Below are 27,187 nucleotides of genomic sequence, written 5' to 3'. Positions count from 1 at the left end.
GGGGAGAGGCCAATTACCAGAAGTTGGAGAAATCGATGTTCATGCCATCAGGTTGAAGGCTACCCAGATGGAATATCATCAGAATCAGAGTCAGGTTTATTATCACCAGCATGTGTCGTGAAATTTGTTAACTTAGCAGCAGCAATCCAATGCAATACATAATATAAAAGAAGAAAAAATAATTACAATAATTAAATAAGTAAATCAATTACAATATACATATATTGAATAGATTAAAAATTGTGAGAAAACAAGAAATAATATATATTTAAAAGGTGAGGTAGTGTTCAAGGGTTCAATGTCCATTTAGGAATCAGATGGTAGCGGGGAAGAAACTGTTCCTAAATCACTGAGTGTGTGCCTTCAGGCTGCTGTACCTCCCACCTGATGGTAACGGTGAGAAAAGGGCATGCCCTGGGTGCTGGAGGTCCTTAATAATGGACGCTGCCTTTCTGAAACACCACTCCTTGAAGATGTCCTGGGTACTTTGTAGGCTGGTACAACCCTCTGCAGTGTCTTTCAGTTCTGTGCAGTAGCCCCCCCCCCCATACTATACAGTGATGCAGCCTGTCAGAATGCTCTCCACAGTACATCTATAGAAGTGTTTGAGTGTACTTTTTGACATACCAAATCTCTTCAAACTCCTAATGAAGTAAAGTCGCTGTCTTGCCTTCTTTATAACTGCGTCAATATGTTGGGGCCAAGTTAGGTCCTTGGAGATCTTGAGGCCCAGGAACTTGAAACTGCTCACTCTCTCCCCTTCTGATCCCTCTGTGAGGTGTTGCTCCTCCAACCTGAGTGTGGCCTCATCACGGCAGTAGGAGAGTCCATGGACTGACATATGGTAATGAGTGTAGCAGTGAGGAGGGTGGCCGGCCACCGGGAGATGCTGCTTTTTCTGGTGGACAGAGCGTAGGTACTTGGCGAAGTGGCCTCCCAGTCTATTTCAGGTCTCACTGATACACAGGAGGCCACACCGGGAGCACTGGATACAGTAGATGACTCCAACAGACTCACAGGTGAAGTGTCACCTCATGTGGAAGGACTGTTTGGGGCACTGAATGGTAGTGAGGGAGGAGGTGTAGGGGCAGGTGTGGCACTTATTCTGCTTGCAAGGACAAGTGCCAGGAGGGCGATCAGTGGGGAGTGATGAATGGATGAGGGAGTCACATAGGGAGCGATCCCTGCGAAAAGCAGAAATGAATTGAAAAAATGAATTGATGTTATTTCTTACACCCTTCACATACATGAGGAGTAAAAATCTTTGTTAAGTCTCCATCTAAATGTGCCATGTGCAATCATAGTAATTTATAATAAATAGAACAGTCAATGTAATATAGAGTAATATACACTCAAATCAGTGTGAGTTCATCAGTCTCATGGCCTGGTGGAAGAAGCTGTCCCGGAGCCTGTTGGTCCTGGCTTTTATGCTGCAGTACCACTTCCCAGATGGTAGCAGTTGGAATAGATTGTGGTTGGGGTGACTCGGGTCCCCAACAATCCTTTTTTCACACCTGTCCTTGTAAGTGTCCTCAATCATGGGAAGTTCACAATTACAGATGCGCTGGGCTGTCCACACCACTCTCTGCACAATCCTGCGATTAAGGGAGGTACAGTTCCCATACCAGGCAGTGATGCAGCCAGTCAGGCTGATCTCAGTTGTGCCCCTGTAGAAAATTCTTAGGATTTGGGGGCCCATGCCAAACCGTCAACTGTCTGAGGTGAAAGAGCTAGTGTGTGCAGACCATGTGATGTGGATGCTTGGGAGGGGGAGGAAAAGATGAGCTTGATGGTGGGTTCCCGTTGGGGGGGGTGGACAAGAAGAACCCTATCCCTGGTGAGGTGGATGTACTCATCAATGTAGCAGAGGAAAAGTTGAGGAGTGATACCAGTGTCAGCTTGGAACATAGACTGTCCCATGTAGTTGACAAAAAGGCAGACATAGCTGAGTATGCCCATGGCTACAGCTTTTGTTTGAAGGAAGTGGGAAAGCTGAAGGAGAAATTATTCAGAGTGAGGACCAATTCCACCAGATGGAGGAGAGTGGTGGTGGAGGGGAACTGTTTGGGACTGATGTCCAGAAAATAGTGGTGAGCTTTGAGACCTTCCTGATGGGGGTGGGGGTGGGGGTGACATGTATAGGTACTGGACATTCATAGTGAAAGTCAGATGACCAGGGCCAGGGAACGTGAAGTCATTGAAAAGATAAAGAGTGTGAGAGGTGTCACGGATATAGGTGGGAAGGGACTGAACCAGGGGGAATAAAACTGAGTCGAGATATGCAGATATGAGTTCAGTGAGGCAGGAACAAACAGAAATAATGGGTCTACCTGCACAGGCAGGTTTATGGATCTTGGGAAGCAGGTAGAAACGGGAGGTATGGGGTGAGGGAATTATGAGGTCGTTGCCAGTGGGGTAAAGTCTGAGTCCTTTGAAGCAAAGTTTAAGGCATTGGAGACACAAGAGACTGCAGGTGCTGGAGCCACAAAAAAAAAACTGCTGGATAAAAATGTCACATTTCAAACAGTCTCTGTGGAAAGAATGGAACTGTTGATGTTTTGGGGGTGAAAGCCTGCAATAATTCCTTTCCTCTCCATGATGCTGTCTGAGACACTGCGTTCTTCCAGCAGATTATTTGTTGTGTAGGACCTTGTTCTGAGTGAAACTTGCATCTGCATATCCTGTCCTATTCTGACTGGAGGGCAATTGGCCCAGTGACTCACTACAGCCTCTTATTGTACCCTTTATTCTGTTGGGACTAATCTGAAACCTTTTTACATTGCTGTGTGCAGATCTTTCCTGAAAACTAACCTCTATAGAAAGCAAAGTGCTGCTTCCTCAGCCAGTAGCAGTAAGTGTTAGTCAATGCGATGAAATTCTTTAAAAATTTCAAAATATACTTTATTCAAAAATAAAATTATATTACACTGTACAGTAAACCATTCAATGACTCTCAATCCTTTACAGATGTTTCCCTTACGGTCTCTACATATCCGTACTTTTGGCCACCCACGTGGCACTCCAGTTGTTCACCTTCCCACACCATTGTTGAGGGGTATACTCCCTGCCACCCGACCCCTCACACTCCCGCGGGAGAAGAACCCTAAACTGTGGTCCTTCCCCATCGGGCCTTGCGGTGGCTGCACCAAGTTTCAGCACGTCTCTCAGCACGTACTCCTGCAGCCGAGAATGTGCCAGTCGGCAGCATTCTCCCACGGACATCTCCATGTGCTGGTAGATCATCAAGTTTCGGGCCGACCAAAGAGCGTCTTTCACCGAGTTGATGATCTGCCAGCAGCACCGGATGTTGGTCTCCATGTGCGTCCCCGGGAACAGCCCGTAGATCAGAGAGTCCTCTGTTACGCAGCTGCTGGGGATGAAACGTGACACTAGCCCATCCATCCCCCTCCACACCCTCTCTGCGAACCCACAGTGTGCAAAGAGGTGGGTCACAGGCCCGTGGGTGGCGGGGTGTGGAGGCGACGTTCCAGGCGTACAGGAGGGATCTGACAGGGAGGGCCCCTCTCACCGCCAGCCAGGTGAGGTCTGGCGGTGAGGCATTTTGCTAGATGTGATAGTGTTTGCTCCACAGCTCAGGCTTTAGTTTCACCCCCTCCCCCTTTAATTCACTCGACAGTAGAGTAACGCATAAATAGAGGCTGAACTGGAGAAATGTGGACTCACAGTACTTTTGCAACAGTTTAACCTGTTGCAGGAGACATGAAGGGTCAGAAGGACCTATTCCATGATGCATCTCAATAAATAAATAAAGTTGTGCTCTAACCTTTATAAACACGTGGATTTGACACGGTCATTTGTGAGCTGCTGCAGAACCATGAGATCCAGTCTGGTGAGTGGTTAACATTAAATCAATCCAGCCAGCTACACTTCTCAGCCTCCATCAGTGGTGGTGCCCTGGGGCTGCAACAAGTGCTGGACATTATTCTATAGAGATTTGCTGTTTGCTGACCGATATGACCAAAAGTAGATTAAAATAGTAGCCAGATTTTTCAGCATAGTTTCGAGTGGTTGACGTGGTTCCCTACTATAGAAGTCGTACAGACGTGCCACGAATTGTCAGTGGGAAAAGGCAGAAACAGCAGTGAATACAAAGAGTGCACCCCTAAGGTTATGGTGTTGCAAGAAGTTTAAAGTCCATGTACAATCAAAGTAATTGAAAGTGTCATTGAGTACCATCTGCCAATGTCTTCAAAATCAAAAAGTTCAATGTAGAATTAATTATCAGAGTACATACCTGTCACCACATACAACACTGAGATCCTTTTTCTGTGGGCAACTTAGCAAATTGATAGAACAGTAACTATAAACAGGATCAATGAACATCAACTGTGCAAATGTGGATGGAAATAAATAGCACTGCACAATGAGAGCATGAAATAACCAAGATAAGGAATCCTTAAAATGAGATTGTCAGTTGTGGGAACACTAGAAGTATTCAAGAGCCTGATGGTTGAGGGGTAGTAGGCTGTTCTTGAACCTGGTGGTACCAGTCCTGAGGCACTTGTACCTTCTACCCGATGGCAGCAGCGAGGAAAGAGCATGGCCTGGGTGGTGAGGATCTCTGATGATGGGTGCTACTTTTCTACAGCAATGTTTCATGTTGATGTGCTCAATGGTTGGGAGATTTTTATCCATGATGCACTGGACTGAATCCACTATCTTTTGTCGGATTTTCTGCTCAAAGGCATTGGTGTTCCCATACCAGGCCGTAAGGCAGCCAGTCAGCACATTTTGCACCACACATCTATAGAAGTTTGTGAAGGTTTTTGATGACATGCCGAATCTTCACAGACTCCTGAGGAAGTAGAGGTGCTGTTGTGCTTTCTTTGCAATTACAAAGTATATGGTGGCTCCAGGACAGGTCCTCTGAGATAGTGACTCCCAGGAATTTAAAGTTACAGGCCCTCTCCTCCTCTGATCCTCCAATGATTACTGGTTCATGGACCTCTGCTTTCCCTCTCCTGGAGTCTACATTCAGTTCCTTGGTCTTATTAACATTGAGTGAGAAGTTCTTATGACACCACTCAGCCAGATTTTCAATCTCCCTCCTGTATGCTGATTTATAACCACCTTTGATACAGCCCCCAACAGTGGTATTATCAGCAAACTTGCATATGGTGTTGGAGCTGTATTTAGCCACACAGTCACAGGTGTAAAGCGAATAGAGCAGGGGGCTAAGTACACATCCCTGTGGTGCTCCTTTGCTGATGGAGATTGTGGAGAGATGTTTTTGCCAATCCGAGCTGACTGAGGTCTGCAAGTGAGGAATTCTAGCATCTAATTGCACAACTTCACATATTACCATTCACCTCACACATTCTTCACGTCAATGTACTATTTGGCTATCAGCAATCTCTAGCAATCAGAGCGGAGCCCTAGTATTAAAATGGGACCATCACACTTACTACTTCTCTAAGGGTCAAAGCAATGTCACAGAACTTGAGCACATTGCCAATTGCCCAATCATTCCCAGATCATCACCAAAATACATTGTGTGGCTGTGACTTTCATTGTGGGCACGCCTATGCAAGACAAAAAAAATTGCATGTCTCAGAACGGTTATGATGAAATTTACATTGCTTAGACATACAGAAACCTGATTCTGAGTGTGTGTCTCCGTGAAATAGGTAGATAACATTTTGGATAATGAGTCTTTCTTTTTTATAGCCTTGTGATGGGCTAACATGTGTAGTCTATCTTCATTTATTCTAACATGAGGAATTTATAGTGCACATTGGAATTAAATAATGTGCAGAAAAGTCTCTGAAGATGCAAGAAAGGCTCAAACTTCAATGTCAATAAGTTCTGAAATAAATAGTAGGGCAGCAGAGAACTGTAAGAAATGCAGTGCTTGTTTGACTTTTAAATAGTATCATTGCATGGGACATAGATAATTAAAAATGCTTAAACTGTTATTGTTGAGTGGCTGGCTGAGGTGGCTTGTTAGCTTGCAAACATTTCGTTACCCAGCTAGGCAACATCATCAGTGCAACTTCGAATGAAATGTTGATGATCTACATGTTCGTCTTTTATGTGTCCTGTAATTAGTCCATTTGTGTGTATATATGTGTGGGTATATGTGCCATTTCTATTGGTTACTGATTATGTATTCCGCGATTGGTTCGTTAAAATCCAATTAGGTGATAATTGTTGTCCCGGCTGAGTTAGTCGACCGTTACGTAGAATTAATGTCATCCTCATTGATTGGCGCATGTAATCAGGTATGAATTGGCCCTTGGCTCTGGACTGACAACTTGACGCTGAAGAGGGATGATGTTACTTAGCCGGGTAACGAAATGTCTGCGTGCTAACAAGCCAGCTTGGTGAGCCACTCAACAACAGCATCCTCAAGCCCAGCTACAAATCTTTTTCAATGTCTTAAATGCTTAGACTGTCAGTAAACAAGAATTGTCACTTTTTTGCCACAATTTTCTCTCAAGACATCCAGCCTCTGCCTCCCTCCACCATGACTTATTGCCTAAGCCCGACCCACTGACCATTCTACATTCCCACCTTGTGATCCGAACTTACACCTGGCCTTCCCTGATTTGTGTTGAAGCACACAAAGATCTATTGAATGGGCCCCATTTGTTAGTATTTTTTTACAGTATTGTTCTCTCAAACGAAACTGCATTAAGTTACCTTTCAGACACAATTAAATACCTTGACTATTGTGTTTCTGAACTTGTTTATAATATTGCTTTTTGATATGCACTTGAGATAAGCCAGTGCATTTAGATTCAGATGGAAAAGGATAATAAGTTTATAATTATTAACTTTATTTCCTTATTTTTCAGAGAAAATAATTGTGTTGATTTGAAGAAAGAAACCGAGAACAAAATAGAAACCTTATCTTCAGACCACAAATTAAAGGTAGTGCAAAGTTGAATTTTAAGCTAGTTAGTAGATTGAAATTGTGTTTTATACATAATGAAAGAGAATAAATTGAAATGTAGATAAGAACTCAATTTGCACGGACCATAAGTATTCCACCAATAAGTCAAAAACCAGTTGTGCATTATAAAGATCCAAATGCACACGTAATCATAAGACGTAGGAGCAGAATTAGGCCGTTTGACCCATCGTCTGTTCTGCCATTCCATCATGTCTAATTTATTATCCCTCTTAACCCCATTCTCCTGCTTTCTCCCCATAACTTTGATGCCCGAACTAATCAAGAACCTATCAACCTCCACTTTAAATATACCCAATAACTTAGCCTCCACAGCTATCTGTTGTAATGAATTCCACAGATTCACCACCCTCTCACTAAAGAAATTCCTCCTGATTTCTGTTATAAAGGGACACCTCTTTTATTCAGAGACTGTGGCTCTGGTCCTAGACTCTTCTACTATTGGAAACATTCTCTCCACGTCTACTATATCTTTCAATATTCAATAGGATTCAGTGAGATCCCTCCTCATTCTTCCTAAACTCCAGCAAGTACAGGCTCAGAGCCATCAAAGGCTTCTCATTTATTAAAACCTCCGTTCTCAGGATCATTCTTCTAAATGTCCTCTGGACGCTCTCCAATGCTGAGGATTAATAAGGCACTGATCAGACTACACATGGAGTATTGTGAGCAATTTTGGGCCCCTTATCTAAGAATGTGAGGGTTCAGAGGAGGTTCACAAAAATAACTCCAGGAATGGAAGAGTTAACATATGAGGAGAGTTTGATGGCTCCGGGCCTGTATTCACTTGAATTTAGAAGAATGGGGGCGATCTCATTGAAAGCTATTGAATATTGAAAGGCCTAAATTGAGTGAAGATGGAAAGGAGGAGTCAAATTTCTGGCATGCTGTTAAGGTCTTCCAAGGTGAAGATTAATGCAGAATATTTATTCAGATTTTCCACCATTTAATTATTCCCCATTACTACCGCTCCAGTGTTATTTTCCAGCGGTCCAATGCCCACTCTTGACTCTTTTTACTCTTTATATATCTGAAAAAACTTTTGATATCTTCTTTAACATTATTAGTTAGCTTCCCTTCATATTGCAGCTTTGTTCTGCTTATTGCTTTTTTAATTACTTTCTGCTGGCTTTTAAAGGCTTCTCACTTAGTTTTGTTATTGCAAACTTTTTGTTATATTGTGTGGAAAGGCTATTAGGTTTAAGTTTATGTATTTTGCATTTGGATTTCTCTTGCTTTTAGGGAAAAAAAGTCACTCGTTACTGCATGATATAACAAAGAGAAGTTAATAGCTAAAATTGCCAACAGCAAATTCCAGATTCTAGATCCACTTTCTATCTCTAGAGGGTAAAAATTGAGGCTGATGATTTACCATACAGTGAAATTCATAAAAATCTGAACGGCACTAAAGAAGGTGTTTTAATCTTTTTGATTCATCTAGCTAAACTGTAATAATACTGCTGTTAAATATCGGAAAAATATGGACCTGCAGGCTTAGTTATTTTAGCAATTAACATCAGCAGGTTACTCTGACTGAAAAGAAATCTGGCAAATCAGAAAATCACAAGATCTATTCTTATCATGCAAGAAACATACTTATAAGTCTGTTGATATAAAAGATGTAGGTTCATTTACTGAACATACCCACAAACGTTAATTCTTCATTTTAAAAAAAGTCCCGATTGTTTAATCAGACAGTACAGGGCAGTATACAACTGTCTTTCTAATGCAAAAAGGACTGGATTGCTTTTTGATTTTACTTGCACATTTATCCTACTCCAGTGAGAACCTGAATAAATCTTCATGTTCTTCATCATGGCTTTCATTAACGTGGCTACTTGGTCATCCAATTCACTTTGAGAGGGAGAGTCTTTATTTGCCTGGATATTCTAGTTATGTCATTAGAACTTTTTTTTTATATCATTTTTATTAAATTTTCAAAAAGAATACATGAAAAGATAAAATCTACCCCCCCTCCCCTTGACCCTCCCCCCCCCATATATAGTCCTACCTAAAAGAAAGAAAGAAAGAAAAAAAAAGAGCCGCCTGGGTATTGGAAGGTTTCCACATGCTCCATGGGATTCAAAATAAATTTGGTATAATTATTCGTTACTTTCCCCAAGTAACCAAATTCTTTGTCGGAGCACTTAAATATGACATCCTATCTTTTGTAAATAAGGGCGCCAAATGTTCAAGAAGGTTATATAATTATCTCTTAAATTATAAGTAATTTTTTCAAGTGGAATAGAACTAGCCATTTCATTATTCCAACGATCCATACTTAAATACGAATCAGATTTCCAAGTAACTGCTATGGTCTTCTTAGCTACTGCCAATGCAATTTTTATAAATTCTTTCTGATATTTATTCAATTTAAGTTTCGGTTTTATCCCTTCAATATCACCTAATAGAAATAATACAGGGTTATGTGGAAGTTGAATTCCAGTAATTTGTTCCAATAAGATTCTTAAATCAAAATTGCTACTCCCCTCGCTTTTGAATTAAATGAGGCTGCAACAACATTACCCACCCAATCTCTCTTTAGTTTCTGATGTTCTGTTTCTGTTAGGTGTGTTTCCTGTAAAAAAGCTAAATCTATCTTCATTTTTTTAATATATGTTAAGATTCTTTTTCTTTTCACTGGTCCATTAAGCCCATTAACATTAAAGCTCAAAAAATTCAATAAATTAGTCATTATTCTTAACAAAGTTACTCCAATCTAAAACATTACTTATCTTCTCAACTCTGATAGTTCCTTGGGGAATCTCTTTAAACTTCACCATGATGCTATGTGTTCCCCCCCCCCCCAACCTTCCAGGCAAAAAGAGAAAAAAAAAGATAGGAAAAAAAAGAAAAAACAAAATACCCCCCCACTAATGTTGTGAATGAAAAGATACACAACACTACCCCCCTCCATTTTACGGGTCGCAGCAAAAGCCACGCTTGCACACATGATTAACGTAGCAATCGATCAGTGTTTCTTCCAGCTCCCCCGCAACAAAAAAAGTTATATATATATATATATATATATATATATATATATAGACAAAATTAGTATTATTATTCCCAGCTAATTTCCTCCAGTATTAACCTTTCTTACCCCCCTCATATAATTAATACTATATTTATACATTCATCCAGCTTCAAAAATCCAACAAATCCATTCTTAAGCCCAATCTTCATCTTCAATCTATCTCGCTCTCCTGAGTTTGTTCTTGTATCTGGTGAATATTCAGAGGATCTTGCACAAACTGCTTTGCTTTCTGGTAGTCATCAAAAAATCTTTTTTCTCCACCAGGCAAAAAAATCTTCAAAGTTGCAGGATAACGCAGTATAAATTGATAACCATGCTCCCATAGGGTTTTTTCCACTGGATTAAACTTCTTCCTTTTCTTCAAAAGTTCGTAACTTATATCAGGGTAGAAAAAAACTCTTTTCCCTTTAATTATCAATGGCCCTTTTCTATCTTTGGCAGCTCGAACAGCTGCCTGTAGAATCCTTTCCTTGTCTTGAAATCTTAAGAATTTTATTAAAATCTATCGTGGATATTGGTCATCTTTTGGTTTTGGTCTTAAAGCTCTATGTGCCCGCTCAATTTCAATTGATCGAACCTCCTCTTCCATTTGCAAAACATCCGGGATCCATCTTTGAAAAAATTCTATTGGCTTATCTCCTTCCATACCTTCTGTAAGACCAACAATTTTAATATTATTACGTCTACTGAAATTTTCCAACATGTCCACTTTCTCCAAGAGTCGGTTTCTTTCCGAGTTCCAGACAAGCAAATCATTTTCTGTTTTTTCCACTCTATCATTCATAAGCCCCATTTCTCTTTCCATCTTCTGAAGCTTCTTTTCCATTTTGTCCTGTCTTTCCATAACTTTATTATAGCATCTCTTCGTATCTCTAAGCTCCTCTCTTACTTTCCTTAATTCAGCCGTTGATTGCAATACAGCCTCTCTTATGTCTCTATCATCTCCTTTACTTCCACTCGCTTCCAATTCTTCCTCCTCTTCTTCATCTGTGTTCTCTGCAGAATCCAGTTCTGACTCTGAGTCACTTTCAATTGCAGTGGGTGGCGGTTCTTGTAGTTTGCGTTGTGTCGATTTGCGCATGCGCAATTCCGTTGTCTTCTTCGGAGCAACCGTTGCCACCGCTATTGCTCCCTGTTCTACCGAAGGAGATCCAACCTGAGTCCGAGGCTCCATCGTTGCAGTAGGCCCTTTTTTCTTCCCGTCTCACGGCTGCTTCGCAACAGCAGACTTCTTTTGTTGCGGTTTAGGAGGCATATCGTAAAGTAATCTTACAAAGTTGAGGAACAACACCTTATATTCCGTCTGGGTAGCCTCCAACCTGATGGCATGAACATTGACTTCTCTATCTTCCGCTAGGCCCCACCTCCCCCTCGTACCCCATCTGTTACTCATTTTTATGCACACATTCTTTCTCTCACTCTCCTTTTTCTCCCTCTGTCCCTCTGAATATACCTCTTGCCCATCCTCTGGGTCACCCCCCCCCCTGTCTTTCTTCCCGGACCTCCTGTCCCATGATCCTCTCGTATCCCCTTTTGCCTATCACCTGTCCAGCTCTCGGCTCTATCCCTCCCCCTCCTGTCTTCTCCTATCAATTTGCATCTCCCCCTCCCCCTCCAGCTTTCAAATCCCTTACTCACTCTTCCTTCAGTTAGTCCTGACGAAGGGTCTCGGCCTGAAACGTCGACTGCGCCTCTTCCTATAGATGCTGCTTGGCCTGCTGCGTTCACCAGCAACTTTGATGTGTGTTACAAAGTTTATAAATAGTTTTCAAAAAATATTTACCAACTTTGTTTTATTTAAACAGTACTTTACTGATTTGTTGCGGGAGAGCTGAATTTACACGTCTCAATCCCACGTCATCACGTGACGCCCCCGTCATTAGAACTGTTTGATACTGGAGCAGAAATAGAACTGAATTTCAGGGTACCACAAATGGACACCATTACGTGCATGATTAATGTTTTGGGTCAGAAATGATTTTCTATGTGATAAATATTGATCTGTAAGCAGGTACTGCTAGGCTCAAGCCTGCTTCTGTCCCACTCTTATAAGATGATTGAACATCTGCCTAGTACAATAAGATAGACTCTTGACCTCGTAATGTACCTCATCATGGCCTTGTACCTTACTGTCTACCTGCACGACACTTTCTCTGCACCTGTCACACTTCATTTTGCCCTGTACTATTGTTTTACGTTTTATTACCTCAATACACTGCTGTGATGCTTTCATCGATATGAACAGTATTCTTCTTAAGCCCATCACCCTTACTGGGGCATGGGCCACTGACAGCAGCTCTCCAGAGTTATCTGTCCTGGGCCAGTCTTTCAAGTTGTCCCCAGATGTAGCCAAGCTTCCTAGTATCCTTCATTTCCTTGGCATTTGTTTAGCTCTGGGTTTTTACAGGAACCATTTGCTAGCCCCTGTCCTTTCAGTTGTATGAGCAATGTGCAAGGCAAGATTTTCTATGTATCTCCATGCATCTGACAATAACAACCCAGGATACTTTTATTATTTTATTGAATTAAACTCTCTGTAGCTGCCATTTTAAGAACTGGCTATCCACTACTGCCTATTCAGCAGAAGAAGTAGATAGCTATCAATTCCTTGCATTCCTGTGGTTTATTGGAAAATATTCCTGTGTTATTTTTGCTCCCACTACGTGCACCCACTTAAATCTTCATCAGAACATTTGCCCTGTGAAAAATGGATGTAAAATTGGAAGTTGTTTATCTGTGCATATTTAAAATCTGCCAATAGCAATTCTGTCATATAGTTCTCCAAAGCACAGTGTTACAGCTAGTTGAATATGTTGGAAGTCCATGATTCCAATTGGCAGCCTGGCATTTTTATACATTCAGTGGGTACCTAATAAAGTGGCCACTGAATGTACTTGAGTACATTCATGATCTTCTGCTTCTGTAGCCTATCCACTTCAAGGTTCAATGTGTTATGCATTCAGAGATGCTCTTCTGCACACTACTGTTGTAATACGTGGTTATTTGAGTTACTGTCACCTTTCTGTAAGTTTGAACCAGCCTGTCCATTCTCCTCAGACCCCTCTCATTAACAAGGCATTTTTACCCACAGAACTGTTGCTCATTGGATTTTTTTTTTTTTTTGCACATTTCTGTGCAAACTCTAGAGACTATTGTTTCTGAGATACTCAAACCACCGAGTCTGGCACCAACAATCATTCCACAGTCATTCAAGTAGATCATGTTTCTTTCCTATTTTGATGTTTGGTCTGAACAACAACTGAACTTCTTGACTGTGTCTGCATGCTTTTATGCATTGAGTTGCTGCCACATGATTGACTGATTAGATATTTGCGTTTACGAGCAGATGACCTAATAAAGTGGCCACTGAGTGTGGATGCACTTCAGTTGCAGTGGTATATGATCTATGATATTTCTTTCAACAGGTAAAAGAGATTGTTACTCAACAGACCAAGGACTGGTCAGAAATGTTAAATACGCATTGTACAGAAGAACAGGAGCTAAGGGATCTTCACCTGAGCCAGCAATGTGATTTGTTAAAGAAACTGCTCATTAGTATGCATGAGCAACAAAGCCAGCATCTGAAACTTATTCATGATAGGTATGTATCAAGTTTAAAGCACCTTGGCCTGGAATTTCTGTGACTGCACTCTAATCCTTGGAAGGTTGTTGGATTATCCGATTCTTTACGGAAAATTAGAAGTGGTAGCAAAAATCGAAGCACCTCCCGTTAAAGATTCTTTAACATCCTTCTGTGGACACCATCTGTTACGTTGTCCATCATTGCCATAATATGGTTATTTGGAATAAATATCTGCTATTAATGTAGGTGCTGTAATAGTAGTTAGACTGTTGGTTAATGGCAATGATTAAACTAAGGGGAATAGTGATGTCTTGCTTTTTTTAAAAATCTTTTTATTAATTATTATTGAAAATCAACAACAACAAAAAATTGAAGTAATCAAGGCAACATATCAATATGTACAATAAGAGTTAAACTATCAACCAAGTTAAATAATATATAAACATAGAAACATAGAAAATAGGTGCTGGAGTAGGCCATTTGGCCCTTCGAGCCTGCACCGTCATTCAGTATGATCATGGCTGATCATCCAACTCAGAACCCTGTACCAACCTTCCCCCCATACCTCCTGATCCCTTTAGCCACAAGGGCCATATCTAACTCCCTCTTAAATATAGCCAATGAACTGCTCAATTGTTTACTGTGGCATATTATCAATATTATCAATAATAAGAAAAAACAAAATGTTAAAGCTATTTTTTTTGGAAAAAAGAAAGGAGGAAAAAGAACCCCTACTAACTAAAACAAAAAAAACCCTAACAAAAAAAAGACAAAAAAAACCCATTTGGCGCACAAACCCGGAGCTATACGCCATACAAGCTTCCATAAAAGAAAGACATCAATCCACCAACCAAATCAATTTACCCAAGAATCAGAAGGGGACCATCTTAATTAACTCGAATCGAATGATAGTAGCGGGCAAAAGAGCCCCACCTTTTCTCAAAGTCAAATCGAGGATCAAAAGTTCGACTTCTGATTTTCTCCAAACTAAGACATAACATCACCTGGGAAAACCATTGTATCAAAGTGGAGCAGAAGCATTTTTGTATTTTAGTAAAATAGCCCTTCTGGCCAATAGTGTGACAAATGCAATTACATATTGGTCTGATATAGAAACACCGTGAATATATTGAGGGATTATACCGAACAAAACTGTCACTTTATTAGGTTGTAAATTAATTTTTAAAGCTTTAGAAATTGTAGAAAAAGATTTCCAAAACTGTTTCCATACGGAACACAACCAAAACATATGTGTCAATGTAGCTGTCTCAGTTTTACATCTATCACACTGACTATTAACATTAGGAAATATTTTAGACAGTCTCTCCTTTGTCAAATAATAACAATGTACAATTTTAAATTGAATTAAAGAGTGACTGGCACAAATCAAAGAAGAGTTAACCAACTTCAAAATTCGCAACCAATCCTCTGTTATCAAGGTCATGTTAAGCTCTCTTTCCCAATCTTGCTTAATCTTTAAGTAAAGGATAATTATCTTGTTGTAATAGTAAATAATAAATTTTCCCAATGAAGCCTTTCACTAAAGGGTTCATTATTAAAATAATGTCTAACAGGTCAGAATTTTGTACATATGGAAAACTACTTAAATATTCTTGTAAGAAATGTCTGACCTGAAGATATTGCGAAAAGTGTATGAGAGAGAATATTTAGTTACTAATTTTTCAAAGGACATCAATCAGCCTTCTTGAAACGGATCCATAAAGGAATAAATTTCTTTATTCCTCCAAAGAGAAGAGGTAGGATCACTAAGTGAGAGTTTAAATAAATAGTTTCGATAAATTAAACTAAGAAGGTTAAATTTTTTAGGATTAAAAAACTTACGAAACTGATACCAAATTCGTAATGACTGCTTAATCATAGGGTATATATTTAGAATAGAAATTTTGGCTGGTCGTACAGGTAAAGAAGCTCCTAACAACGAGTTAAGTAAAATTGTTTCACAGCTTTCAATTCCAGATCGACCCATGGCGGTCGTTTATTTTTATCGGTCCAATATAACCAAGAACACGCATAACATATATTAACTGCCCAATAATACATTCTTAAATTAGGCAAAGCAAGACCTCTATCCTTTTTTAATTTTTGTAAATGATATTTTCCAGTTCTTGGTCTTTTATTATTCCAAACAAACGATGAAATAATAGAATCAACCTGATCAAAAAACTTAGTTAGAAAAATAGGAATATTTTGAAATACATATAAAAATTTTGGTGAAGTCATCATTTTAGCTGCATGAATTCGACCGGCTAATGAAAGTGTAAGTGGATTCCATCTAGAAAATAATTGCTTCATAAAATCCACCAAGGGAACTAAATTAGCTTTATAAAGGTCTCCATAATTTTTAGTGATGATAATACCTAAATGTTTAAAAGAATCCGTAATTTTAAAAGGAATGTCATCATATATAGAAGCAGAATAATTTAAAGGAAATAATTCACTTTTATGCAGGTTTAATTTACATCCTGAAAACATTCCAAATTCATTTATTAATTTCAATAAACTAGGAATAGATTCTTCAGGATTCGAAACATAAACTAAGAGATCATCAGCATAAAGGGAAATCTTATGAATAGTCCCATTTACGGAAATTCCTTGAATATCTTTAGCTTCACGAAGTGCAATAGCCAAAGGTTCTTGCACCAAATTAAATAACAAAGGACTTAATGGACATCCTTGTCTCGTATCCCGCGAAAGTCGAAAAAGGGGGATCTGCAGTTATTAGTAATAACAGTGGCAATAGGGCTTTTATATATCATTCTAATCCACTTACTAAAATTAAAAGTTAAATTTCTCTAAAACGTTAAATAAGTATTTCCATTCAACTCTATCAAATGCCTTTTCAGCATCAAGAGAAACAACACATTGGGGAGTCTTCGAGAGGGATGAGTATATAACATTTAACAGTCTCCGAGTATTAGAAAAGGAATAACAGCCTTTTATAAAACCTGTTTGGTCCTGAGAAATAATTTTAGCTATTATATTCTCCAACCGTTTAGCCATTATTTTTGAAAGAATTTTAGCATCCACATTTAATAATGAGACAGGTCTATATGAAGCACAATCAGTAGGGTCTTTATCTTTCTTAAGAATTAAAGAGAAAGAAGCTTCATAAGGTAACTCTCCTAACAAAAAAATAATCTTTAAGCATTTCCAACATATAAGGAGTAAGCAAATCTTCAATTTTTTTATAAAATCCTACTGAAAAACCATCCAGTCCAGGAGCTTTACCAGATTGCATTGAAAGAATAGTTTTCTGAATTTCTTTTTCAGTAAAAGGAGCATCAAGAATTTGTTGATCTTCAACAGATATTCTAGGAAAATCAGTCTTTTGTAAAAAGGCATTCATTTTAGAAGGATCAGCTGGAAACTGAGATTTATGGAGTTCACTGTAATAGTCTTGAAAAATTTTATATCTTCATAATTACAAGCTGAACTACCATCTCCCTTACAAATTTTTAAAATCTGTCTTTTAGCTCTAACTGCCTTTAGTTGGGATGCTAATAGCTTATTACTTTTATCTCCAAACACATAAAATTGACTTTTTAATTTAAGCAAATTTCTTTCAATAGGATAAGTTAATAGTAAATTATATTGTGATTGAAGTTCAACCCTTTGTTTAAATAAATCAGTATTAGGAGAAACTGCGTAAGTGTTATCCAAGTCTTTAATTTGTTTTGAAATCCTATGTAACTCTATTTTTGTCTGTTTCTTCAGCTTAGCCAAATAGGAAATTATCTGACCTCGCAAATATGCTTTAAATGTATCCCATATAATCAATTTCGACACATCTCTCGTATTATTAAAAAGAAAAAAATCTTTTATCTGAATCTCTATAAATTTGACAAAGTCTGAGCTTTGTAATAAATTTTCTGGAAAACTCCAAAGCAAGTTTACATTACTAACATCATTCAATTCAAAAGTTAAGTTTAAAGGTGCATGATCCGAAACAACAATAGCATCATATTCACATCTCTGGACTTTGGACAAAAATCGGAAATCAGCTATAAAATAATCAATTCTCGAATTTTTTTATGGACATGTGAATAAAAAGAATAATCTCTATCATTAGGATGTAGATTTCTCCAAATTTCAATCAAACCATGATCAATTAAAAAGGAATTAATAAGTGATGCTGAACAACTCGGAAGCTGCTGATTGGTTGAACTCTTGTCAATCAAAGGATTTAACCAACAGTTGGAGTCACCTCCCATCAGCAAAATATATTCATTTAAGTCTGGTAATAAACAAATACATTTTTTAAAAAAAAGGATCATCTACATTAGGTCCATATAGATTAACCAGGACAATTTTTCTATTACAAATTGTTCCTTTAACAATTAAAAATCTACCATTGATATCTGAGACGATGTCTTCTTGAATAAATAAAATATTAGATTTAATAAAAATAGATACCCCCTTTGTTTTATTTTGACAAGTAGCATGGTATTGAAGGCCCTTCCACGTTTTAAAAAATCTATTTTGATCGCCCGTTCTGATACACGTTTCTTGAACAAAAATTATATTGGGCTGGAATCGATTAATAATTTAAAAAGTCTTCTTTCGCTTAATAGGGTGATTCCAGCCACGTATCTTCCAACTAATAACGTTTATCTGTTTAACTATCATAGAATATTGTTTTTAACATGGAAATACACACATACCATCGCGGGCTAATCAAAGATGGCGGTGATGAGAATAATCATATAGAAAACACGCATGCTCCGGAACTCCATAATGAGGAAAAATACAGGATGTATGTAAAAAAAATCTGGAAAAAATCCTGCAATAAACCCCAAAATACAAAAGAAAACAATCCTCCCACCATCCCAAAAGGTAGAAATCCAGCAAAAAGAGAGAAAAGGCCGGAATGCATCTCCAGAGAAAGAAGAAAAAGAAGCAGAACTCCGTGTGCCGCTCAATTTAAATAGTGATTTAAAAGTTTTTTCTCTCAATTTCCCCCCTCCCCTTTGCAAAGAAAACACATGACCCTAAAATAAGAAAGCCCAGCAGAGAAAAAAAAGATGTTTATAATTAATCATTGAAAATAAACTAGGGAATGCAGAAACAGTCTCCAGAGATGTCAAAGCAATACTATTAGACCTAAACAATATAATCTCTAACAAGAGAAAATCGATGCCATTATTCCTTTGGCTTACTACCAGATTTTACAATAAAACTAAAGCTAATGATCTATTTCTAAACACTCCTCACTATATAAGAAAAAGTCTATATAAACTATAAAAACTATCATGTAATTAATGAAAGAAAAGGAAGAAAGAAGCAGATAATCAAACCAGTTAACAATCTGTCTGCTGTGTAAATTCACTCCGCATACCAAACAGGCTTCAGAGAAGTCATTCATTAGTCAAACCAAGAAGTTCACTTCTTCTTTAAATAGTCCATCAATCAAAGGATATCTTCAACATATCAGAAATCTTCAAAGCCAAGAAAATTATTCAGCGAACCTAATATCCTTGACATGTCAGCCGCCTCCAAGATAGAATTAACATAGTCCAATGCCGCTTGGGGATCCAAAACAACACGTGGAGTAGAATCTTTAGGAAATAACTTATAATCGGGCAGGGTAGCGGAGTGATGGAAATAATCCCTTTGCATGGGCTATCTTCATAGCTGGAACAAACTTGATCTGTTCCATAACTTCCCGTGGATAATCTTCGTAAAAATGTATCTCGGAACCCTTAAATTTAAAAACTCTCTGTTTCCTTGCACGTTTTATGATTTGGTCTTTAACTTTAAAGTGAAGAAAATTGACCAAAATTGGCCGTGCTTTACCTGAAATCTGAGAGTTCGAAGTGAAAATTCTATGAGCTCTTTCAATATCGGGAGGCTGAGGTAGAATATCCGGAAACAGAGACTGAAACAAATTGGCAGAATAGTCCAATAAATTCCTACTCTCAGAACCTTCCTTTAGATCATGTTTCTACAGCTAGAAACTAAACAATAATGACTTGGTCTCAAGATGTGCTCAGTACAAGCAAAGAAACAGCCCCATTTGTTCTGAGACATGAGTTTGCTATGCATACAATAATTTCAACTTCCTATGCATGGCATTGAGGAAATATTACAATAGAGATTTGTAATTTTTACTAGTTTTGCTATAGAAATCAGTTGGGAATTGAAGTATAACCTGGCTGTAGGCACCTTTTGCCAACAATGTTGATGCTCTTTTTGTTTATCATTTCCTGCACTTGGCTCCAGACAGCCTTTGGATCATCCCCAGCTGCCCAACTGCTACTCAGTGCATGCCATGACCAACAGGATTCAAATGCCTAGTCTCCAAACACTTGCTCACATGTGCAAGGTCACTCACGGTTAAAATGGGACTTGGTTCACTTGTGGGGCAAATCTGATTAGGGCAGCACATTTACATGGAGTTTAACAACATGATAAAAGTTTGTGTGGGTAGCACTACACAAATTGTTAGACCTATTGAACCCAGTTTCAGATTAAATCCAGTAAAGCAGCAATGTTGCAATTCCAAACCAAATTATCATTGCAAAGAAATAATTTTTGATCACAGGTATTAGGGACTTGTACAAGTGAAAGGTCAGTTTGCATTTCCTTGTTCAGGAACGTTCTGAATATTGAGCACTAAGGGATGTGTTGTTCAATACTGATTATTTTTGAATTAACACATCACAAATATGGAATTAGATGCAGATGTGAATTTGCTCTTAGAAATCATTTAAAATCATAATATCGTAGCATTTCATTGCAGAGAAGAAGATTACTCTGCCCAAAGTATCTAAGTTACCCAGCATAATCCAATTTCTTACTATTGGCATTAGACCAATATAGCCCTTCAAGTACATACACAAAAACCTTTAGAATATGATGGGAACTTCTACCTTTCTGTTCGTTGGGTATTGTTCCATACTCTCACCATCGTCTCATTAAGAATATTTCTTCTCAATTCTCTTTTAATCCTTCAAAGAGTTGCTTAAGATCCAAGAACCCCCAACCATGTTATTTTTTTAATGAAAATGTGTTTTTCCTATCCATTCTATCCACGCCCACATTGATGTAACATGCCTACAAAACAAGGAACAAAATTGCAGGAATAAAGTAATCTGGAATTTACCTATAATTGTAAAATATCAGTAGTTCTCACAGAAATGCATAAAAAGCTGTTGTACATACTTCATTTTTAAAGTTATCAATTTGTTCATATTCCTAAATTTGACTATATAAGTCCCCCTTCATCCACAGCAATCTAACCTTTATTCTAAAGAGATGTTCGTCATCCAATTCACTACATTAAAGTTGTATTAATCATTGCAGAACAAAAGGTATCATTATCTGTTGAATTAAATAAAACTTATCTTTGATCTTTTGTATAATTGTATCTTAATTACTGGTATTTGAGACTTGTATAAGGGAACAGTCAGGTTGCATTTCTTCGTTCAGGAACATTCTGAATATTGAGCATTAATATCTGTTGTTTAATACTGATTATCTGATACTCTTGAGGTACCAAATAATTTAAGTATTTCAAACACGACTCAACCAAGCAAATCAGCAAAAATGAAAATGTTCTTCACAAAAAGCCATAAACCAGACATAATGCAGGCCTGCCATGTATCAAAAACTAAATAGCACCAGAATATAGCTCTTAATGCATGATTGATTTCATTCTGTCACAATTGAGGTTGTTCTTACCTGTGTCCGCAGTTTTCATTAAAACACAGTTTAAAATCTCAGGAGATTAAGATACAACTGGTCATGAAGTTATAATTAGGCAGCACTTTGATCATTTAATTGTATTCAATACAATCTTAACATCTTTTGACATTAATTAAATGAGTTTAAAAATGCAGAAATTTTCAACAAGTTAGTTATATGTTGTGCAGTATTAAATTTTCATTTTCCAGTGACATACCATATTATAAAGAACATTCAAAGCCAAAACACATCAACAGAGATGGTGAGACAAATCCTCCCCAACATGGAAATGCCCAACTTGTGTTCTGCCCTTACATATGAACCAGCATTTGGGAGATTGGTGGGATGGGTTTACCAGCTACTCTGGGGCTGCAGACATCTTCTGCTGTGTGAATTGCAGCTGCATTTCTCAGCTGTTTAAATGACAAACAGTTCTCAAGATAAAATTCTCGAATCTCTAATTGTTATGAGTTGCCGCCTGCACTGAGTTATCTGTATAGCCACAGATCTGCTTAGTAAGTAGGAAATAGATCTGCCATTTACCTGACCCTGAACAACATAACGTCCTTTCAAGGGTGGGTTAAAATAAGCCCCACCTTCAAGTAGTTGGGGAAAAAGTGTTAATGCTAAGCAGTGACCCAGCTTAACCAACTGACTATGAATTTTTCAAAAAGTGCAATTTTACTGAAGCATAACCTCCCCATATTATTTACTAAGTTCATCTACCAGTAGCCAATTACGTCCTGTTCACATCTCTGAATATCAGCACTGTGGCCTTTTGTGGATTCTGTATTTGATCCCTTTGTGTCTCAGAGCTTTGTAATCTCTCAACATTTAAATTCTCCATTCTTTTTATGTTTTTCAGATAAACAGCTTAACATTTTCCCATATTAAACTACATTTATTAGATCTTAGCCTATCTTCGTAGTCTTGCTACATCCTCTTGATAATTTGCTTTCCAACCTAATTTTGTGACATCAGAAAATTTAGTATTCATATCTTCAGTGCTTCCATCCAAGTTCTTTACTGAAAATATATAAAGTTGGGATCCTAGTACCGAAAACAGTCACATGCCACTCATTACGTTTTTAATGGTTCAATTTAATATCAGAGAACATATTCAGTTTACAACCTGAATGTTTTGCTCTTCACAGACATCCATGAAACCCCAAAAAATGAATGACAAATTTTGCCATTCTTACTCAGTCTGTAGGTTTCCACAGGCAGAGCATTATTTGCTGAATAGTTTCTGATCGCTTTGCTCCTCTCATTACAAATACCAGTTTTGTTTATCTTATTTGAGCATTTGGGAACACCACTTCTTGTTAGGTTTCTGTATCACATGATATCATGACTTACAAATACGCTGCCATTTTTTCACCATCACTGGGCCACAATTCTGAAATTTCCCCTTTACAACTTGCAGGAATTCTCCCCCCCCCCCACTTGGCTTGCTGACATTGTGTGAAATAACAAACATTTACCCAGTTTTGCAAATACAGAAATGATGCAGAATAAAGTTTTGTTGTATCTTTACAAAGTGAAAAAAATATTTCTATTACAGTTTCCTTGCATACAAAAATGGAATTTAGTGAATGTGTCTACATTAAGCTTTACCTGACACAATTAGATCCTGCAAGTTTAACAGCATGTCTGAAAGGTTCATGTTTCACACTTACGTTATCTACAAACTGTATAACACAGGATGGGTTATAATGGTGATTTGCAAAGCACTTTATTCTGTTTCCAAGCTTCCAGTCACCTTTGAATTTAATTTTCCCATCCATTCCTCTTTGAATTCCTACACTGCTTCAGTGAAGGTCAATCTAGCCTCCAGGAACAATACTGAATCATTCAGCTGAACACATCACAGCTGTCTGAATTCAACTTGAATGCAACTTGAGTTCAACAGTTTCAGATGATAGTTTTACAATTCCCATTTACCCGTCATATCATTGATGAAAAAAGCTAAATGCTAGAAATCTGAACTTAGGCAGACAAGGCTGGAAGATATGAGCAGCTCAAGTCAACAACTATGCCAAGTAAAATAGGGTGAACACCTCAGTTTGTCAGAACCAGGAACTGTTTGCAGATACTGCATGTAGAGGTATTTAGCAAGTACAGGGTGAAAGAATTGGTAAGGGAGAGAGAGAAATATCGAAGGAAAACTCTGTGGTATGGAACAAAAGGCAGATTAAATAACAAAACAAATGATACTAAAGAAAAGTGTGGAGCAAGGAAAGAAACAAAGAATAACACAACCATCTTGTCAGCATTAACTAGGGTTTGGGTTAGGAGCTTTAGTTGTTAAACTTAGTATGGAGACTGAAAGGATATCATTGGTATTTGATTTATTAGTCCCACATATACCATGATACAGTTAAAACCTTGTGTCTTCGTGACACCAGAAAAAGCATTCTTTATGTAACTTAATTGAGGATATACAAAAGGGAGAGAAAACTGAAAGCGGAATATGGAATCAGAATCAAGTTTATTATCACCGGCATATGGCGTGAAATTTGTTAACAGCAGCAGTACAATACAACAAATGATAGCATAGGAAAAATATATAAATAGGTAAATCAATTACGGTAAGTTATTTATATAATATGTGCAGATTAAATAGTTAAATTAAAAATAGTGCAAAAGCAGCACTAATAAAGTGAGGTTATGTTCATGGGTTCAATGTCCATTTAGGAATCGGGTAACAGAGGGGAAGAAACTGTATGTCATAGGAGTCTCTATGACATACCACATTGCAGGTAGACAAATAAAGTACAAAAGGCCATAGTGAGGTAGATTGAGATATCAGGAGTTCATCTTTATCATATCATCAAGGACCATATCCATGCAAGTGGTCCTTAAGACTGGTGGTATGTACCTCAAGGTTGGTGAGGGATAGAGGTTGTGTTCCTCAAGTGTCAGCTGAGTTTCATTCGAATTGCGTCAGAGTCCCAAATTTGGGAGCAGATAATTAAAATGCCATGTGATTGGACGGGTCATATTTGTGGACTGCATAAAGTTGTTTTGCAAATAAGTCAGTCATTGTGAGTCTGGCCTCCTCAATGTTTTAGCTACACACTAGGACTAATGTTTACTATTGATTTATTTTCTCTCTCTCTGTTTATGACAAAGGCACAGCAAGGAAATGCGTGCTAGTCAAGCCAAGAGTTCCATGGAGAACAGCAAGGCCATAAGCCATGATAAAAGTATCAAAAATAAAGCTGAAAGGGAAAGGCAAGTGAATCTCTTGTAAATATAATCAAAATATTCTATACTTGGATGTTTTATGAGAAGGTGATTGTAAGAAGACTTTTCAAAGGAAGAATATGCTTTACTGCTGCATAGTCTGAAATTCCTGATGAATAAACAGAGTTTAATTTACTTGCCTTTGTTATTTATCATATTTTCTTACTACATTGAAAGAGACCGGGAGATCATTTGTTCCAACATGAGTATACCAACTATAAGAGCAACCCCATTATTCCCAAACCCCTGGTTACTTCTCCTGTAATCTATTCTCTCCCCTGTGACCATCTACTCCACTTCGATTCTCCTATAATCCACCTATATATATTAAGGGTAAATTACAGTAACCAATTAACTTGACAATTACTTATATTTGGATTGCGGGAGTAAAATGAAAACTCAGAAAGGCACAGGGATAACCTGCAAATTCCATCATACAGCACCAGGGGTTGGAATCAAACCCTCCTCCCCGAAATTGTGAGGTGGCAGCACTACCTACTATAGCACTGTGTCACCATTAATGAGCGGAAGATTTAAATTTAGCCTCAAAGTTTACTTTGATTGTTACTATCTATTGTGGGGTTTCTGAGCCAATGTTTCAAAAAGCAACAAAATCCAGTAAGGTCTTTACATCTGGGAAAAAAAAACTTTAACAGTCTTCAAGTACAGGAATTCATGAATTGTTTTCATTTCTTTGCTATAGTTGCACTGTTTCATAGAGCGCAGTTACTGTTGAAAATTGCACCATAACTCCATTCAAAGGTTCTGAATATTTTCTTTTCAGGCGAGTCAGGGAACTGAACAGCAGCAACACAAAAAAATTCCTGGAGGAAAGGAAACGGGTATGCCACAGTGTATAATTGCATTTACTTAATACCTTTGGCTGTAGAGGCTGACTCATATTCATTCAAAGCAGAGGTGAACAGATTTAGGACATTAAGGACTGCTTCTGTGTTCATTTATTACTTATGTTTTTATCAATACCTTACATTTGCTAGAGTGACAATGTGTCCATGCAACTTGCCCAGCAAGAAATGTCATCTGATCCACAAACATTTGACACAATTCTTTTGTACTTCGTGAGGTCAGGGTCATTGGTTATGGTAAAATTAAATTCTGATGATTTTACCAATATGAAATAAAACAGGTAGACCATGACTAGAGATGTATCAGATGAGTATGTTAAACAGGGGAGTAAAGTTATGGTATGCAGGCAGAAAGAAGACCGCGGCCTGAAATTAAGTGGAAGTAGAGAGATTATTAAGTGACAGAAGTGATAATGGTGCAAGATAAATAACAACGGAAATGAGTAAAGAAAGTAATTTGGAGAAACCGAAGAAGTCTGGGATCCATAGCAAAATGGGAAGAAATAGAGAATATTACACATGGCAAAGAAGGCTCCCGTGGCCCAGAAGGATAGCAGTCAGAAAGGTAAGGTAGCTGGATATGGGGCAATGAGGCTGTTCTTTGGTATCGCTATAGAACCAGCTGTATCAGATCAGATTCCCATTATGGCTTCCTTTGTGTGTTACTACTTAAAATAAATTCCCTTACCAAGGAGCATAGGCATCTTTATGTGTTCCCTGCCCATCCATAATCCCAAAAATGCCCCAGTTTCTGGTGCTCCCATCATTAGTACCTACCAACTCATGGAAAGGTGACCAAGTTGCAAAGGTCATTGTTGTGATTGAAGGGCCATCGGGGATCAATTAGATGTGTTTATTTGAAATTTTCCTCCATGTCTTTGTTATTTCCAGACTCACGTCTTAGTCCTCTCGTGTCTAACTTATTATTTTCTATCCTTCATTCCTCTTGTTTGCTGTTCATCTTCTGGCTTACAATGTATCTTGTTCAACCATCACCCTTGTGTTCACTAACACTGGCTTGCAGCCCAGGTCAGAAAATTTTAAGTTAGCCATGGTCCTTCACATTTCCATAGTCCTCCAAATTTGGAGGAAAATTTCTCCTGTTTATCATCAATATCTTTCACTTTTTTCTTTGCAGCCATTCTTTCAAAGTTCCAGCTGCTTGGAATACAATCTTGAGACTCCCCATATCTTCTCTAAAGACACTCCTTGAACCGTACCTCTTTGAGATGGTTGTTTCTTTTATTATTTATGGAACAAGAATGTTGCTGGCAATGCTAGAAATTGTTGCACATTTATAACTACACCTAAGCTGAGGAGTGCTTTGGATTAATGCATCTGGACTTGGGAAAGATGGCAAATGTTCTTCCCTGAAGGACGATTAGTGAGCCAGATGTGTTTATACAACCATCCAGTTGTTTTTTTTAAGCAGCATTACAAAGAGTAGCATTTTTTAACAATTTCAGATTGTTTCATTGATGTCCTGTACCATTTTCATGAAAGATTTTATGACAGCTTACTGTATTAATGGCACTGAATGAACAACAGTTAAATTTAAGGAAGAGTTCTATCAGAAAATCAAAATTAAACAAATTAAAATTGTTCAAGTAGCAGGAGTTGTATTAGAGTATTGATGAGAAACTCAGTGAGGTACTCATTACAGAAGAAAGGTAATTTTCCAGTCCTTGGTTTCTCCATGGTAGAAGTGGTGACATTGTGAATGTTGATTATGATATACAAGATTGGATTAAGCATTTGTAAATTCTTTCTGAATTGAGAATGAATGCTTGGAGCAGTTATAAGGGAGATGGAATTGG

The 27,187-nt window shown here is 38.1% G+C and overlaps 1 protein-coding gene across 12 annotated transcripts in view; it reads left to right on the top strand.

Moving 5' to 3' along the window:
• The window catches only part of plcb4a (phospholipase C, beta 4a), a 572,877-nt gene that overhangs the window by 501,210 nt on the left and 44,480 nt on the right, over positions 1-27,187 (top strand). For all 12 annotated transcript variants that reach the window (XM_063056176.1, XM_063056174.1, XM_063056175.1 and 9 more), the window contains 4 exons: positions 6,819-6,894; positions 13,394-13,569; positions 24,391-24,492; positions 25,289-25,346. In XM_063056176.1, coding sequence (XP_062912246.1) covers positions 6,819-6,894; positions 13,394-13,569; positions 24,391-24,492; positions 25,289-25,346 — 412 coding nt within the window. The remainder of the gene's footprint in view (positions 1-6,818; positions 6,895-13,393; positions 13,570-24,390; positions 24,493-25,288; positions 25,347-27,187) is intronic.

The sequence above is a fragment of the Mobula hypostoma genome, chromosome 8 (assembly GCF_963921235.1).
Source record: "Mobula hypostoma chromosome 8, sMobHyp1.1, whole genome shotgun sequence".
Taxonomy (NCBI): domain Eukaryota; kingdom Metazoa; phylum Chordata; class Chondrichthyes; order Myliobatiformes; family Myliobatidae; genus Mobula; species Mobula hypostoma.
The sequence above is the reverse complement of the archived record's forward strand: the minus strand, read 5'-3'. Positions and strand labels throughout refer to the sequence as shown.